At 62.1% G+C, this 16,356-nt stretch overlaps 2 protein-coding genes across 5 annotated transcripts; one reads left to right on the top strand and one right to left on the bottom strand.

Annotated features, from left to right (window-relative positions):
* The first annotated feature begins 1,715 nt into the window (after positions 1-1,715).
* On the top strand, positions 1,716-12,506 carry RMND5B (required for meiotic nuclear division 5 homolog B). Of its 4 annotated transcripts, none has more exons than XM_075009722.1 (10): positions 1,716-1,799; positions 3,718-3,869; positions 4,718-4,863; positions 6,281-6,427; positions 6,771-6,871; positions 7,414-7,580; positions 7,903-8,068; positions 8,143-8,245; positions 8,322-8,476; positions 8,903-12,506. In XM_075009722.1, exons 2-10 carry the CDS (start codon positions 3,728-3,730, stop codon positions 8,964-8,966), a joined length of 1,191 nt encoding a protein of 396 aa, XP_074865823.1. In that variant the 5' UTR covers positions 1,716-1,799; positions 3,718-3,727; the 3' UTR covers positions 8,967-12,506. The 4 variants fall into 4 exon arrangements, with proteins under 4 accessions (XP_074865823.1, XP_074865821.1, XP_074865824.1 ...); XM_075009720.1 differs by having other exon boundaries at positions 1,794-1,799; positions 3,665-3,869; XM_075009723.1 differs by lacking the exon at positions 1,716-1,799 and adding an exon at positions 1,835-1,843.
* Positions 12,267-14,628, bottom strand: NHP2 (NHP2 ribonucleoprotein). Its single transcript, XM_075009725.1, has 4 exons — positions 14,446-14,628; positions 14,283-14,352; positions 13,925-14,030; positions 12,267-12,634 (listed from the first exon to the last, which is right to left on the bottom strand). Exons 1-4 carry the CDS (start codon positions 14,591-14,593, stop codon positions 12,509-12,511), a joined length of 450 nt encoding a protein of 149 aa, XP_074865826.1. The 5' UTR covers positions 14,594-14,628; the 3' UTR covers positions 12,267-12,508.
* Between the last annotated feature and the right edge of the window lie 1,728 nt (positions 14,629-16,356).

Raw genomic sequence — 16,356 nt, forward strand, 5'->3', positions numbered from 1 at the left:
GTCTAAGGGCTCCTCTGCCTCATTCCTGCCCCTCACTCCTACTTATATCCCTGTCCAGCTCTTGCACAACTCTCCTTGGCCGTGTCTACACTAGCCCCAAACTTTGAAACGGCCATGTAAATGTAATACATATTCAGTGCCTCATTAGCATGCAGGCGGCCACCGCACTTCGAAATTGGCGCGGCTCGTCCCGATGGGGCTCCTTTTCAAAAGGACCCCGGCAACTTCAAAGTTCCCTTATTCCCATCTGCTCACAGGAATAAGGGGACTTCAAAGTAGGTGGGGTCCTTTTGAAAAGGAGCCCCGTCCGGACGAGCCACGCGGCGGCGAGCCGCGTCAATTTCAAAGTGCTGCGGCCACCCGCATGCTAATGGAGCGCTGAATATGTATTTCAGCGCTTCATTAGTAAACTTCGAAATAGCCATTTGCATGGCCATTTTGAAGTTTGGGGCTAGTGTAGACACGGGCCTTTTCTCTCAGGTTGTCCCTGGAGGTGTGGAGTCACATTCTTGTCGCTGAACCAAGCTCCTAGCCTTCCCTCACCAAGCTGCTGCACGTCTCTCAGAAAACATGCCCTGACCTGACCCATGCAGGCACCTTGACTGACCATGGGCTGTTATGCTGTGTACCACCTGCAGCTCAGCTCAGCTCAGCTCAGCGAATTCATGAGCACCCCTAGGGTACACCTGGAAACCACAATCTCTGACCTCCCTGCTGCAGAATCCTGGGCCCCTTACCTGCGCCCAGGGAGACCTGCTCATTGCCTGACATGTAACCAGGGCCTGAGGCAGGGAGCAGGCTTCTGGCTTGGGCATGGGGTGGGCCAGGGTCTCCAGCTGGGGACTGGTGGGGCCAGAGGAAGGGGCTGAGATCACAAATGGTATTGTGGGTACCTCCTCTGTGCTGACCCACCAGGCTTCATCCCTGCTCCCCAGCAAAGCCTGCCTGGGCCTTCATGCTTTCCTGCTGCATTTGTTCCACCCCCTGCATCACTGCCCCTCTCCCTTGTCCTGGCGCCTTCCACTGCTGCCCTTCCCCCCAACCGCTCCCCAAGCAGTATCCCTGTCCCCAGGTCCCCTCCCCCACCCCCACCACTCTCCCTCTCCCCAGGCCCCCTCCCACCTCTGCCCTCCCCAACACTATCCCTGTCCCTGGGCCCCCTCCCACCTCTACCCTCCCCCAACATTATCCCTGTCCCCAGGCCCCCTCCCCCCTCCCTCAACCCCTCCCCCAACACTATCCCTGTCCCCGGGCCCCCTCCCACCTCTGCCCTCCCCAACACTATCCCTGTCCCCAGGCCCCCTCTGCCCTCCCTCAACCCCTCCCCCAGCACTATCCCTGTCCCCGGGGCCCCTCCCACCTCTGCCCTCCCCAACACTATCCCTGTCCCTGGGCCCCCTCCCACCTCTACCCTCCCCCAACATTATCCCTGTCCCCAGGCCCCCTCTGCCCTCCCTCAACCCCTCCCCCAACACTATCCCTGTCCCCGGGCTCCCTCCCACCTCTGCCCTCCCGCAGCCCCTCCCCTAACACTCAATGGTACATTCCAGCGCCCTCCTTCCCCCGCCCGGCGAGGATGGTTTGCTCCCACTGAGGCCGGGCGGTACCAAGCTCGGGAGCCCGGGGGTCGCCGGGCCTCTAGGCGACCCCTCCCTCAGGAATGGGCCCGCCCGGTTCCCCTTTCCGCCGGCCGCTGTAGGAACGTACCACGGCGTCTTCCGCGGGGAGAGTCACCTGCCGCGCAGTGGGACGGTCCGTGTCCCGCCCCTGGCAGCTGCCGGAAACCGCCCGGGCGCCGGGTGAGCGGAGCAGGTCCCGGGAGTGACCGCCCAGCGCGGCAGGGGTCGGCCGTGCGGGTGCGGGTGCGGGTGCGGGTGCGGGAGCGGGAGGGGCAGTGGGGGGCGCTGTCCCCGGGGCTGGAGTGGGGGGCGGTGCGGGAGGGGGAGGGGCAGTGGGGGGCGCTGTCCCCGGGGCTGGAGTGGGGGGCGGTGCGGGAGGGGGAGGGGCAGGGGCAGTGGGGGGCGGTGCGGGAGGGGGAGGGGCAGTGGGGGGCGCTGTCCCCGGGGCTGGAGCGGGGGGCGGTGCGGGAGGGGGAGGGGGAGGGGCAGTGGGGGGCGCTGTCCCCGGGGCTGGAGTGGGGGGCGGTGCGGGAGGGGCAGGGGCAGTGGGGGGCGCTGTCCCCGGGGCTGCAGTGGGGGGCGGTGCGGGACGGGGAGGGGCAGGGGCAGTGGGGGGCGCTGTCTCCGGGGCTGGAGTGGGGGGCGGTGCGGGAGGGGCAGGGGCAGTGGGGGGCGTTGTCCCCGGGGCTGGAGTTGGGGGCGGTGCCGCCGGGGGGGCTGTGCCGGCAGTCGGCGGGGGCGGGGACAGTGGGCTGCTCCCCCTCAGCCAGCGCCTGCCTGCAGCTTGGCTGGTCCCTGGGGCTCTGCCGCCCTTGGCCAGTGGTCAGGGCTCATGGGGCCAGTGACACGTGGCCCTTTCCAGCCTTCCTGCGGGGAGCTGCTGGGGGTCCTTCCGAGGCGTGCCCGGCCGGGCTGACAGGGGAGGGAGGGCTTGGTCCCAGCATGTCTGTCCCGGCACTTCCCCCCAGCACCCACCCGCGCCCATAGGGCCCTCGGATGCTGGAGCAGGGCACCTCTGGGGTGCGCTGTCCTCTGTAGGGTCCCTCAGATGCTGGAGCGGTGCGCCTGCCCCATGTGCTTCCCCTCTGTAGGGTCCCTCAGATGCTGGAGCGGTGCGCCTGCCCCGTGTGCTTCCCCTCTGTAGGGTCCCTCAGATGCTGGAGCGGTGCGCCTGCCCCATGTGCTTCCCCTCTGTAGGGTCCCTCAGATGCTGGAGCGGTGCGCCTGCCCCGTGTGCTTCCCCTCTGCAGGGGCTGTGGGATGCTGGAGCGGTGCGCCTGCCCCATGTGCTTCCCCTCTGTAGGGTCCCTCAGATGCTGGAGCGGTGCGCCTGCCCCGTGTGCTTCCCCTCTGCAGGGGCTGTGGGATGATGGAGCGGTGCGCCTGCCCCGTGTGCTTCCCCTCTGTAGGGTCCCTCAGATGCTGGAGCGGTGCGCCTGCCCCGTGTGCTTCCCCTCTGTAGGGTCCCTCAGATGCTGGAGCGGTGCGCCTGCCCCGTGTGCTTCCCCTCTGTAGGGTCCCTCAGATGCTGGAGCGGTGCGCCTGCCCCGTGTGCTTCCCCTCTGCAGGGGCTGTGGGATGATGGAGCGGTGCGCCTGCCCCGTGTGCTTCCCCTCTGTAGGGTCCCTCAGATGCTGGAGCGGTGCGCCTGCCCCGTGTGCTTCCCCTTTGCAGGGGCTGTGGGATGATGGAGCGGTGCGCCTGCCCCGTGTGCTTCCCCTCTGCAGGGGCTGTGGGATGATGGAGCGGTGCGCCTGCCGCCTGTGCTTCCCCTCTGCAGGGGCTGTGGGATGATGGAGCGGTGCGCCTGCCGCCTGTGCTTCCCCTTTGCAGGGGCTGTGGGATGCTGGAGCGGTGCGCCTGCCCCGTGTGCTTCCCCTTTGCAGGGGCTGTGGGATGATGGAGCGGTGCGCCTGCCCCGTGTGCTTCCCCTCTGCAGGGGCTGTGGGATGCTGGAGCGGTGCGCCTGCCCCGTGTGCTTCCCCTCTGCAGGGGCTGTGGGATGATGGAGCGGTGCGCCTGCCGCCTGTGCTTCCCCTTTGCAGGGGCTGTGGGATGATGGAGCGGTGCGCCTGCCGCCTGTGCTTCCCCTTTGCAGGGGCTGTGGGATGATGGAGCGGTGCGCCTGTGTGGAGCGGGAGCTGGACAAAGTGCTGCACAAGTTCCTGAGCTATGGGCGGCACTGTGAGCAGAGCCTGGAGGAGCTGCTCTGCTACGTGAGCCAGCTGCGCCAGGAGCTCAGCAGTGCAGGTACTGCCACCCCGCCAGCCTGATGCGGCACAGTGCCCCTCCTGGAGCAGACCTGGTCCCCAAAGGGTGTCTCAGGAGTGGAGCACTGTGCCGGCGAGGGGTGTCCCGATGGCAGATCTAAGGGTATAGGGTGAACTTCTCTTCTGTCTGCTCAGCCGATTGTGCTCTGGCTCAACCCCCTTTGATCAGAGACATGCCTGCTCTTGGGGCACAACCACCCCCCAGACCCCCACTGCTGGGCCAACCAGAATGTTCTGAGGCCCTGAGACAAGTGGCAGGGGCAGTCGGCAAGTTCCTGGCTCGATGAGGCATCCTCGCCCCAAGCACATCTCCCCCTTCAGGGCACCCTCTGGAGCCTCCCAGTGACCCCATCCTGAGACTCCCACCAACCCCTTCCCGAGCATCCCACCTGCTTCCTGAGCAGGTCTCTCCTTCCTTGCCACATCCCTTCCTGTGGTCCTCCCAGGTTGGGAGGTCCTGGCCAATTGCAGGGCTGAAAATGGGGGCCTGACCTAAAAGGTTTGCTCACCTCTGCTCCAGACCAGCACTGAGCAAAGTCCTCAGCTACGCCAGCCACATCCTGCTGCTCCCATTCAGGTCCTGCATTGCTGGGTCTCGCAGCTCTGGTTGCTCCTGACCCTAGTCCTGCACTGGGGAGCAGTTGCCCAAGCTCCAGGATGAATTAGAGGATCTTAGTCAGACAGAAGTCACATCAGAGCCTTGTTCAGGCAGGGCAGGGGGTGGCTGGCAGAGGTAGCTCAAAGCTTTGGCAGTAAGGGACTTGGACTTCTTGCAGTAGGCTCCTGGCTAGTCCCTGTGGCTAGGCCTGAAAACCCTTTTTACTGCAGCCCTACAGGGAGCACCTCTCTCTGCCACACTCTCCCTGGTGATGGCTCAGTGCTGTCGGAAGATCAAGGACACGGTGCAGAAACTGGCTTCAGACCATAAAGATATTCACAGCAGCGTCTCCAGGGTGGGCAAAGCCATCGACAGGGTGAGTGCCCCCTTTCATCCAGGGCATGGGCCTAGGGCCCCAGACGGGAATCCCTGCCCTAGTGCTGCCTTTCACTCTCATTGGGCTTTGGCCCTCTGCTGGCTGGAGCCTGGGGAGAGGATATCCCCAAGGTCTCCCTCATCTGCTGGCGCCCAGTGGCATTATAACAGGAGCCAGTTCTCATGGTGTTGGCCTTTCTGTGGTCCTGAGTGTCTCCTACTCCTGTGGCTTCATGACTAATTTGCATGTACTGCAGTGATGCCCTGAGGTTGTGGTCAGAATCATGGCCCTCTTGCGCTAACGTCTTCTCAGCCTCTGGCGGACTCTCTGTGAGCTTGAGACCACTGTGCCCCTGTAACTCTCCAGCCTGGGCTGTCTGTGAGTTCTGTGTCTAGTCACAGGCAGCAAACCCCTCCAGGCACCGTTATCAGTCAGTACAATAGCATGTGGGCATGAATGCTCCCAGAGCTGCTCACAGATCCCCTGGAGAAAGGCACCAGCCAATCTCCCAAGCACCCAGCCTTGCACCCAGAGCTGTTCTGTCTTGCCCAGGTCTGAAGTCTGACTTGTAAGTTTGCTGGCCAGTCTGCAAAGGACAGACACTAACCTTTGTAAGCTGCGATTTATCAAGCACGTCAACTGAAGCACAACACTAGCTAAAATGTACAACAGATTGAGCCCTCTGAAGTGAACAATGTGAAGTGATTAAATGTGATAGCCACAGAGGTCGTTATCAAAGAAAAGTTAAGTGCACAAACCAGCTGCTAAGCCCTGCGGGAGGAGGCAGTACTTGGCTCAAGCAGCCTTTCTCACCTGCTAGATGAGGGAAGCAGGTTGTAGTTCTTGAGCCATGGGCTTCTCCTGCAAGCCTGGGACCAGTCTTCTCCGTTCAAGTCTGCTGTGAGCGTAGGTGTGGAGAGGAGAGTGGCCAGAACACGTCCCTGTTTTATCTCTTCTGCCCGTGTGCCTGGAAGACACGAGGCCAGGTGGGCTTTGCTGTGTCACGGTGCTGAGCAACCCCCCCTTGTGCAGCCCTCCTACAGCATTGTCAATCCCTTGCTTACCCCTCCCCTGCTGCTTAATGGTCATGTTAACAGCTTCCTGGCAGGAGCGTGCAGCCTCTGTCACTGCAGAGCCAGCAGCGTGTTTCAGTGCCAACCCTGCAGCGGACTCTCCCCAGTCCTGCCCAGAAATGAGCTATGGTGGCCCTGAGGCTGTGATTCCAGCCAGCCAATCAACTGCAGCTCAGTGCAGGGGCCACGGCTGTTTGCGTAGGAGGGGGTGTGGTGGGCTGGGTTCGCAGGCGGCTGCAGGGGGATGTTCATGTGCTTGTGGTCAGACCCGGAGGTGCTAGGTGAGGGCTGTGACCTTGCTTTTTTGCGGGGGGCACCGCTGGCTCCTCTGGTTCGTCTCCCAGAACTTTGATGCCGAGCTCTGCAGCGTGGTCTCTGATTCTGTCTGGGAGTCGAGGGAGCAGCAGCAGCAGCAGCCCCTTCTGCAGCTGGCCATTGTGGAGCACCTGTACCAGCAAGGGATGCTGGGTGTGGCTGAGGAGCTGTCCCAGGTACTGGGGCACCAGTCAGCATCGTGTGCGGGAGGGGGCACCAGGAGTGCCGTGCGCTTTACTTGGGGTTAGCCACTGGCAGGTTTGCTCCAGGCCAGTTGATATGAAACCCTGCCCAGCTCTGCCAGGACGGCATTGCAGCCACCTGGTCTGCTGCCCCCCACCTGTGTTCTGTGCTGCGAGTGGGGAGTCTTCCCTCTCTCACGTCATGCAGGGTAGGAGTCCTCAGCCATCCCTGCTGAAGAGAGCCTCTCCTGGCTTCTCCCCTCTGCCCCCGTGCCACCTGCCTGCTGCCTGCCTGAGAGGGTGGTGGGGTACGACTGCTGGCGCTCATTCCCCACAGGAGTCCACCCTGCATGTGGACGCAGGCTTCAAGCAGCCGTTCTTGGAGCTGAACCGGGTCCTGGAAGCACTGCACAAGCAGGACCTGCAGCCAGCACTGGAGTAAGCACCGTTCCTCTGGGAGTGCTAGACTGGCTGGGGTGGACACCCCAGTAGCCTCCTCTCCCACCACCACCTCATCCTTCCTGAAAGTGGCCCCTCCCCTTTGGCCTGACTCCGTCCCCGAGATGGGGCTGGGCTGGGTGTGCTTTGTCTGGCTGCAGCAGCCTGGCATAGCTACTGTCTTATGCGGGCACTCGCCCTACCTGGTGGAGCATGTTCCTGGCACCTTGTATCCCAGCTGAAAGGAGGCCTCCAAGCCCAGTGGTCCGTCATGCCCCTGCAAAGCCTGCTGGCCCTCTGTGGTCTGACATGGCCCCTCTCTTTTCACCCTGGCTGACTGGTGTTGCATGCGCAGTCCCTGGACTTAGGGACGCTGGAGGTAAAGGAGCTCTCTAGGCCAGTGGCATGTCCCACAGATGAGTCTCCAGGCCCAGGCATTAGCCCCAGCCTTGTCTTGTTGTTGGGTTGTGCTTCTTATCTGTCCTGGCTTCCCCGCCCTGGGCTGGCCAGGGCTTAGCTGCTCCTTGCTCTTTCTGATTCAGCTGGGTTATTGCAAACAAGCAACGTCTGTTGGAGCTGAACAGTTCTCTGGAATTCAAGCTGCATCGTCTCCACTTCATCCAGCTCCTGGCAGGTGGCCCTGACAAGCAGCTGGAGGCCCTGAGCTACGCTCGCCACTTCCAGCCCTTTGCCCACCTGCACCAGCGAGGTGAGCCTGTGCCAGTGGGGCTGCTGCTGGCCTCCCTAGCAGCATTCCCTGTAAGCCGGGCACTTGGGCAGCTGCCCAAGACAGTCAGGTGCCAGCCAGATGATTGCCAAAGTGCCCACAGCTCCCCCAACTGGCAGCGTGTCTTCATTGGCCTCAGCGCACGTAACAGAATGTCTCCACGTGGCTGGAAATATCAGCGAGACCACTGCCCCGTCTCGTGCCATCCGCTCACTAGCCCCACGCCGGGGGCGCTGGCTGGCTGGCAGGCAGGGAGGGGGTGTTGCCATGGTGTTTCCTAAGGCCAGCCAGGTGTTGTGTTCAGAGATCCAGGTGGTGATGGGCAGCCTGGTGTACCTGCCTCTGGGCATTGAGAACTCCCCGTACTGCCACCTGCTGGATGCGCGGCACTGGACAGAGATCTGTGAGTCCTTCACCCACGATGCCTGTGCCCTGCTGGGGCTCTCGGTGGAGTCCCCGCTCAGCGTCAGGTAAGGCGCAGGCTGGGCCTGTAGGCCCCCCTTTGCAACGCCACCGAGTGCTCAGGCCTCTCCCTCTTGTGCAGCTTTGCCTCTGGCTGTGTGGCACTGCCGGTGCTGATGAACATCAAGGCGGTGATTGAGCAGAGACAGTGCACAGGTGTCTGGAGCCACAAGGATGAGCTGCCTGTAAGTGCCATCCCCTGGGGTGGCGGGGCCGGGTGGGGCCGCAGGCTGCCGTGACCTCCCTGTGCTCTTGTGGCAGATTGAAATTGAGCTGGGCATGAAGTGCTGGTACCATTCTGTGTTTGCCTGCCCCATCCTGCGCCAGCAGGCGACTGACTCCAACCCGCCTATCAAACTCATCTGTGGGCACGTCATCTCCCGGGACGCACTCAACAAGCTCATCAGCGGGGGGAAGTACGTGTGCTGCGCACCAGGCTCGTTCTGCGAACCTGCCTCAGGTCTGCCTTGTACCCCGCCCGCAGGCTGGGCCCTCACACGGCCTCCCTCAGCTAGAGCAGCCCAGTGCCATGCGTGCGCCCTGGACTGCCAGGTTCTTGGCTGGCCTTGTGCTAGTCTGGGCCAAGTCACCTTCCTGAGTCCCTCACTCCCCTGCTGGGAAATAGCAGTGCTGTGTGGGCACCCTGCCTGCCCCGGAGGTGCCCAGCTTTCCCGAGGCTGTGCCACCGCTTCCAGGCCCCTGGGGACTGGACTGAGCCAGGAAGGGCAGTCAGGTCTCTGCTGCCATCAGCCAGCTGTGGCTGGGCTCCCTACAGTACCCCAGAGCTCTGCCATGTCTGCGTTCCCTGATCTTCCTGCCTTTACCTCTGTTCCTCTCTCCAGGCTGAAGTGCCCCTACTGCCCCATGGAGCAGAACCCTGCTGATGGGAAGCGCATCATCTTCTGATGGGGCACAGGTCACTACTCTTCCCCTGAGGTGCTTTCAGTGCCAGGGGCTGGTGGTGTGGGTCTGAGAGCAGCTCTGTGCCTGCAGCCTCACTAAGGTCCCTTCCTTCTGCTGATCTAGTACAAGGTCCAGGGCAGGGGCAGCTGAGCCCAGCCACCCTCTGGGACAGAGGCTGAAACAAGCAGGGGTGGCCACGGTGCCTCTGCCTGGCGTATGGCCACTGGCACGTTCCTAACTGCTGCAGACAGTGGCTGTGCTGCACAGCCCTTTGCCTATTTGCTGGTTGGTTTTTGCACTGTAAATATTAAATGCAGAGTTGTGTGGGGCCAGTTTATAAAACCCAGAAAAGAGCCCGGCCTGCTTGCGCTCCAAGCCCCTTGGGGAGGGAGGCACTGTCAGAGCAAACATGAGGGAGGGCCAGGTCCTTAGCAGCCTAGACTCAAAGGTGAAGGAACCCCACTGTAGGAGGGGGCATGCTGTCTGGGGTGGGGCCGGCAGGTGAAGTGGGAGCCCCCAGCTGTCTCCTCCCCCGCTTGTCCTTTATCGGCCTATGGAATAGGGCAGAGAAGTGAGGTGGGGAGCTGCCCTAAGAGCTGAAAACTGGAGGGATGAGGGAGGGGGTAAGGCAGCAACGGAAGAGAGTGGGGGGCGGAGGGGGCCCGGGGCACTAAGCCTGGGCAGAGTAGTAGCTTTAGAGTAAGCTAGACCAGCGCTGAAAGAAACCCTTTAGTCTGAACAGCAGCAGCTGCAGCCTAAGGTAAGAAACAAACTGTGCTATGACTGGCCTGGCAGGATCACAGGGAAACTAAAGCCTGTGAACAAGTGAACAAGGCTTGGCTATCTGTGCCAGAGCTTATTCTGCTGCAGGTGGGCCCTTGCTTACAGAACGTTTCTGAAGTAAGCCAGTGGTACCTGGGAACTAACAAACGACAGGCCCTAGAGTAACTCATTTCACCCTCTCAGGTTGTGTTAATACATCTGTCTCCAACCTCTCAAGAGTGTTCAGGGCTTGGTTCCATGTTGCGTCTGCTTTCACTGGCACGGCCATGGGGTCGGGGATCCCGGCACATGCTTGTTAGAGTAAGAGCCTGCTTTGCTCACAGTCTGACTGAGGTGACTCCCCTTTGGTCGCTGGCAAGCTGGGCACTGCCAGTCTCTGTGTTCAGCTGGGACAGGCCTGGCCTGCCTTTCCCAGACTCCTTAGTCCTCCTTGCATCATGTGTAACTGAATGCTCTGAGTCTACTGAACAATGTGGGGCTGGAAGGGACTGAGAGACCATCAAATCCAGGCACCTGCACTGACAGAACCAAGGAAATCTGAGCTTTCCCTGGAAGGTGTTTGTCCAACCTGCTCGTGATGGGGATTCCACAGCCTTCCTGCCAGCCTCATCAGGCAGTTTTCCCCAGTATCTAACCTGACTCTCCCTTGCTGCAGATTAAGCCATTCTTTAGGATGTCCTGGCAGAGGACAGGGAGAACAGCTCATCCCTGTCTTGTTTGTAACAGCCTTTCACACCTTTGAATCCCCTGCCAAGTCTCCAGCAGCCTCAGCAACGCTTCTCCAAGTCTCTCTCTCTCCTTCTCTCTTTGCATGGCAATCAGTGGTCTGTGGTAGCTTCAAAGTGGCCACTGCAACACTCAAGAACACAGTGAATACGTGTGCTGCCAGACCCAGCAGTGCTCTGTGTATAGCCTCTGCGGTGCTCGAGGTTTCAGAGGCATGCAAGACTGGCAACCCATGAGGCCTGATACACCCAGCCAGCCTCTTGGAGCACCTCTATAGGTGGTTTAAAATAGTGCAGGGCTGACACCTAAATGGGCTTTCAATCACTGCCTGACTGCTGGTCATTTCCTATTTGCCTGCTACTTGCCAAAGTCACAGGCACAGGTTGCTGCTTTCTGTCCCTGCCCGATTTCACTCTGAGCTTTTCCTGTGCTGATTTCCTGGGGCCATTCAGTCACACACTTGTCTTTTTTGGCTTTTGTGCCAGTGCTGTTGCTTGCCTTATGTCTGTGCTTAGTAATCCTGCAGCTTGGTGAGCCATGACAAGCCAGACAATCTGGGCTAAGCCTTTTATTTGTAGGACAAATTTAAAATTAGGCCTGTGCAGTGTTTCCTCTAGTTCTTTTCCTCCCATGTATGGAATAAATTTTATGTGCCCTGAGGCAAGTGCCAGCTGGGGGTGCTCTGCTAGTCAGCCGCACAGCACCTGAATCGACCCTGGGCCACCACCCAGGTGCTCAGCAGACAGGGAACACTGGCCCTTTTGTTTTCCCCCCTTCCTTCCCTTTGCTCTGGGGCCTTGGCCTGACCTGTTCTCTTTCCCAAATACCTCTTCCAGGGACACCCTGCTCCCCACAACATGATCACTGTTTTTCCCTCCCATCCCTGCCCCCTGGTGCGGGCTGTCCCACCAGCTGCATGGGAGGCAGAGTGTACAGCTCTACTGTCTGGGCCTGCTACTGCTCTTTGCTCCTGTGGTTACGAGCCAGCTGACTGCTGCCTGGCTTCCAGGCCTGTGGCATTTCCACAGCTTCTTAAGGCTGCTTGGGGAGTTGCTTACAATTGCCCATGTTCTGTAACAGCCACTGTAATACTACTGCTCCCCAGGGCTTCCAGCACATGGTGACTTCTTGGCTGGTATCTTTTACCCTCCCGTTGCTCAGCAGACCAGGATCAAGATAAAGGGCTGGGCCATGGGGCAGAAGAATCCTACAGCCAGGACCAAGGTTTTCAGTTGCATTATTTATCTCCCTGGGCAGCAGGCATTGTTAATGGAACAGCTGCATGCAGACAGGGTTAGCGCTGCTGTGCTTCCACCAGCAATGAGAAATGTGCTGTGGCGATGTCTCAGCAGCCTGCAGGGTCCCTGGCTGGGTCCCTCAGCACTGCTGTAGGAGGCAGGGTAAGGACAGAAGGACTGGGCCTACAGCTCCTGGGGCTGGGGGTGTTATTGGGAAAAGCCTGCTCTGGTCTGTGACACTGCAGAACCAACACCACCATGAGGGCAGGGACAGGTCTACAATCCCGCCCCCGACCCCCTGCACCAAGTGCAAGGGCCCATTTCTTCTGTAACAAACCCTACTGGGCCCAGAAGCCAAAGCAGCATCCTGTGTTCTGTCCTTTCACCAGGGTCAGCCTTGGTTCTCTCCTGCCTCCTATTCTCCAGCATTCAGGCCTAAACCACTTACGCTGCTTGCTCAGGCTGTAGCCTTGACAGCAGGCACCACAGACACAGGCTTAGCTGCTTTACTAAAGCCCCCGACAAACTAAGAACTGTATAAAATACATTTATTCCATCCATTACAGCCACGGTGTTTTTGCTGCTTGTGCCTTGGGCTCTTTGCTCCTGGGAACACTGCCCAGGCCAGGAAGCGCCAAGGGGGCCATCTTCAGTAGCTCCTACGCTAGTTCAGAAAAGTTTTCTTTGGTGAAAGGGAAAAGCCCAGGTCCCTGCCACCTGCTCTCCACCACTGAGCTGCGCCAAGTAGCTGAGGGACCAGCCAGCCAGTAGCTCCACTGCAGGCCCTTCACAACTCCTTCACAGCGGGACAGGCAGGGCAACCACCTCCTCCACACACTCGTCATATGCCTCCTGGTACTCCTCGTGTGGCTTGACCATTATCACACAGGTGGGGCGCTTTGAGCCTCCAGCTGCCCCCAGGTCCTGAGCAAGAGGGTGGAGAGGGTATCACAGGGCCATCCTTAGGCATATGCAGCCACAGAGGGCTCCCATGCAGTACCTGCCCCTTTTCCTGGCTCCATCAGCCCACAGCCCCATGCTCTGGCTTGCAACCCCCTTTGGGCTCAGCTGTGAGACTGCAGCAGCCCCCATCCTCTCTGCCCCCCTTCACCAGGCTGAGGCAGGTGGCACAAGTGTGGGCAGGAGGAGCAGAGGGTGTCCATACTGCCAGCCAGAGAAAAGCTCCCTCCCTCACTCCCAGCTGTCCGCTCCCCAGGACAAATACCATTGCAAGAAATGGTGTCCGGGCCACGAAGGTGGGCAACCCTCTACTCCCTGCCCCCACAGCTTCTTCCCTGAGCAGGGGTGTTCCCCTCACGGGGGGTGTGTGCACACCAGTGCAGCCCAGCACAGGACACCAGCAGGGTGTGCGTGTTGGGCACCAACCAGTGACCAAATCAAACTCCTCTTTACAGAGTTCCTCATTCTGAAGAGCTAAGTGGAATCCACCACGGATGGTGTGGTAGCACGGGTGGAGGCGGTGGGCAAAAGAGCAGCAACAAGTGGGGAGGGCCAGGCCCTCAGCTGCTCAAGGCACAATTCCATGTGGGAACAGCTGTGTCCGAGGGACTTTCCCGAAGTCACAACCCAGCCTGTCCTTTCTCATCTAGGAACAGCCAAGTGCCTGGCAGGGTGGGGCCAGCTCTACTGTATGAAAATGTGACAAGTCACAGCAGAGCCAACCTCTTGCGTGGAAGGAAGCAGGTAATATCCTAGGGAGGCCATCTGGAGACTCCTCCCCAGAGGACCCCCCCCGCTCATTAAGTTGTTCTAACAACAAAACAAAGGAGCTGCCAGCTGAGACCCAACACCTAGACCAGGCTTTGAGCTGCAGCTGGGCTAACTAGAAAGAAGCTGTGGGAACAACAGTGCCTCCTTTAGCCCATACATTACTGCACACAGCACATTACCTCCGGCAAAATCACTGCTGCAGTGGCAGACAGCATCTCCCTGTTCAGCCCCTCCCTGGAAGCAGGATGACCAACAACCCGTGGAGTGTCACTACCAGAGAGGCCAACTGACACCCACAGGTGAAGTTTCCCTCGGGGGGCGGGTGGGGGTGGGGGGTTCTTAAGCCCCAAGCCAACAAAGGCAGGGGAGGGGGAAGAGAGGTTGTGTACCACTAAGCCACAGCTCCTTATCCCGCTGGGAAATTCATCCACTCTTGGTGCCCACAAATGGCCAAATAGCCCCCTCAGACACCCCCAACCCTACCGATTTGGAGGGGACATAAGCGTAGGGAAGGTTTCTGTCTTCACACATGATGGGGATGTGGCAATACACTTCAATAGGCAGCGTGTCTCCAGCAAGGACGATGATCCTAAAAGCACAGAGCAAGAAAACCCGTCAGTGCAGACGGGGAGGTGGGACCGGGACCAGGACGAGGCCGGTGATCCGTCAGACTCAGCACCCGCCGAAAGGCTCAGCCGGCACAGGACGAAGTGCTACGGGCTGGAACGGCCAGAGCCGAGCGGCCAGGATGCGAGTGCTGCAAGCCCCGGCGGCAGCCGCTCAGTGCCCAGCTCCCGGGGCAGCGCGGGGACGACCGCGGCGGGCGGGGGGGGGGTCTCACCCTTTCTCGCCCTTGTTGATGAATTTCTGAACTTCCTTCACCCCGCGCCGGATCTGCTTCTGTTTGGCGGCTGCAAGAGAAGCGAGAGATCTTGAGCGCCCGGCGGGCCCCGGCCCCGGCCCCGGCCCCGCGCTCGGCTCCCCGGCCCCGGCCCCGGCCCCACCCTTCCGGATGCACTTGTGCAGCTTGCGGGTGAGCTTGCGGGACGCCAGCGGCTGCGCGATCGGGTTGAGGTGGCCCAGCAGCTCCCGGTACGAGCGCTCCGGGGTCGCTTCGGCCTCCGCCGCCTCCGCCGCCTTCTCCCGCGCCATGACCGGCAGACACGTGGCCCGCGCGCAAACCCCACTTCCGCGCGTGCGCAGAGCACGGGGAGAGACGCGGCTCCCAGGCCCCGCCCCAGCCAATAACAACCCGCCGATTGTTTGGCCCGCCCGCCGCGGAGGCGGATTGGCTGGGCGCCCACGTGTCCGCCGCGCCCCCTCCGGGGACACAGTCAGACTCGGGCCCGCTCCAGCTGTCCCCCCTGCCCCCGGCGTGTCAGTCAGACTCGGGCCCGCTCCAGCTGTCCCCCCCCCCCAGCGTGTCAGTCAGACTCGGGCCCGCTCCAGCTGTCCCCCCCCCCCGGCGTGTCAGTCAGACTCGGGATCGCTCCAGCTGTGCCCCCCCCAGCGTGTCAGTCAGACTCGGGCCCGCTCCAGCTGTGCCCCCCCCGGCGTGTCAGTCAGACATGGACCGGCTCCAGCTGTGGCCCCACCCCCCCGGCGTGTCAGTCAGACTCGGGCCCGCTCCAGCTGTTCCCCCCCCCCCCCCCCGGCGTGTCAGTCAGACTCGGGATCGCTCCAGCTGTGGCCCCACCCCCCGGGCGTGTCAGTCAGACACGGACCCGCTCCAGCTGTTCCCCCCCCCAGGCGTGTCAGTCAGACTCGGGCCCGCTCCAGCTGCACCCCCCCCCCCCGGCGTGTCAGTCAGACTCGGGCCCGCTCCAGCTGTGCCCTCCCCCCCCGGCGTGTCAGTCAGACTCGGGCCCGCTCCAGCTGTCCCCCCCCCCGGCGTGTCAGTCAGACTTGGGCCCGCTCCAGCTGTCCCCCCCCCCGGCGTGTCAGTCAGACTCGGGCCCGCTCCAGCTGTCCCCCCCCCCCCCTCCCAGCGTGTCAGTCAGACTCGGGCCCGCTCCAGCTGTTTCCCCCCCCCCCCGGCGTGTCAGTCAGACTCGGGCCCGCTCCAGCTGTGCCCCCCCCCGGCGTGTCAGTCAGACATGGACCCGCTCCAGCTGTGGCCCCACCCCCCCCGGCGTGTCAGTCAGACTCGGGCCCGCTCCAGCTGTCCCCCCCCCCCCCGGCGTGTCAGTCAGACACGGACCCGCTCCAGCTGTGCCCCCCCCGGCGTGTCAGTCAGACATGGACCCGCTCCAGCTGTCGCCCCACCCCCCCGGCGTGTCAGTCAGACTCGGGCCCGCTCCAGCTGTTCCCCCCCGGAGTCTCAGTCAGACTCGGGATTGCTCCAGCTGTGCCCCCCCCCCCCCACGGCATGTCAGTCAGACTCGGGCCCGCTCCAGCTGTCCCCCCCCGGCGTGTCAGTCAGACATGGACCCGCTCCAGCTGTGGCCCCACCCCCCCCCGGCGTGTCGGTCAGACTCGGGCCCGCTCCAGCTGTGCCCCCCCCGGCGTGTCAGTCAGACATGGACCCGCTCCAGCTGTCGCCCCACCCCCCCGGCGTGTCAGTCAGACTCGGGCCCGCTCCAGCTGTTCCCCCCCCGGCGTGTCAGTCAGACACGGACCCGCTCCAGCTGTGCCCCCCCCGGCGTGTCAGTCAGACATGGACCCGCTCCAGCTGTCGCCCCACCCCCCCGGCGTGTCAGTCAGACTCGGGCCCGCTCCAGCTGTTCCCCCCCGGCGTGTCAGTCAGACTCGGGATTGCTCCAGCTGTGCCCCCCCCCCCCCACGGCATGTCAGTCAGACTCGGGCCCGCTCCAGCTGTCCCCCCCCCCCCTCCCAGCGTGTCAGTCAGACTCGGGCCCGCTCCAGCTGTTCCCCCCCCCCCCGGCGTGTCAGTCAGACTCGGGCCCGCTCCAGCT

The sequence above is a fragment of the Carettochelys insculpta genome, chromosome 15 (genome assembly GCF_033958435.1).
Source record: "Carettochelys insculpta isolate YL-2023 chromosome 15, ASM3395843v1, whole genome shotgun sequence".
In the NCBI taxonomy this organism is placed as follows: domain Eukaryota; kingdom Metazoa; phylum Chordata; order Testudines; family Carettochelyidae; genus Carettochelys; species Carettochelys insculpta.

Excerpts from the sequence above, each read along its gene's own strand:
- NHP2 (XM_075009725.1), bottom strand. The coding sequence starts at position 14,593 with ATGGCGCGGGAGAAGGCGGCGGAGGCGGCGGAGGCCGAAGCGACCCCG. Across the intron at positions 14,031-14,282 it reads ATCAACAAGGGCGAGAAAGG|GATCATCGTCCTTGCTGGAG; the intron begins GTGAGACCCCCC and ends CTGTGCTTTTAG. Across the intron at positions 12,635-13,924 it reads CTTATGTCCCCTCCAAATCG|GACCTGGGGGCAGCTGGAGG; the intron begins GTAGGGTTGGGG and ends CCTCTTGCTCAG.
- RMND5B (XM_075009722.1), top strand. The coding sequence starts at position 3,728 with ATGATGGAGCGGTGCGCCTGTGTGGAGCGGGAGCTGGACAAAGTGCTG. Across the intron at positions 4,864-6,280 it reads TGGGCAAAGCCATCGACAGG|AACTTTGATGCCGAGCTCTG; the intron begins GTGAGTGCCCCC and ends TTCGTCTCCCAG. Across the intron at positions 8,477-8,902 it reads AAGCTCATCAGCGGGGGGAA|GCTGAAGTGCCCCTACTGCC; the intron begins GTACGTGTGCTG and ends TCCTCTCTCCAG.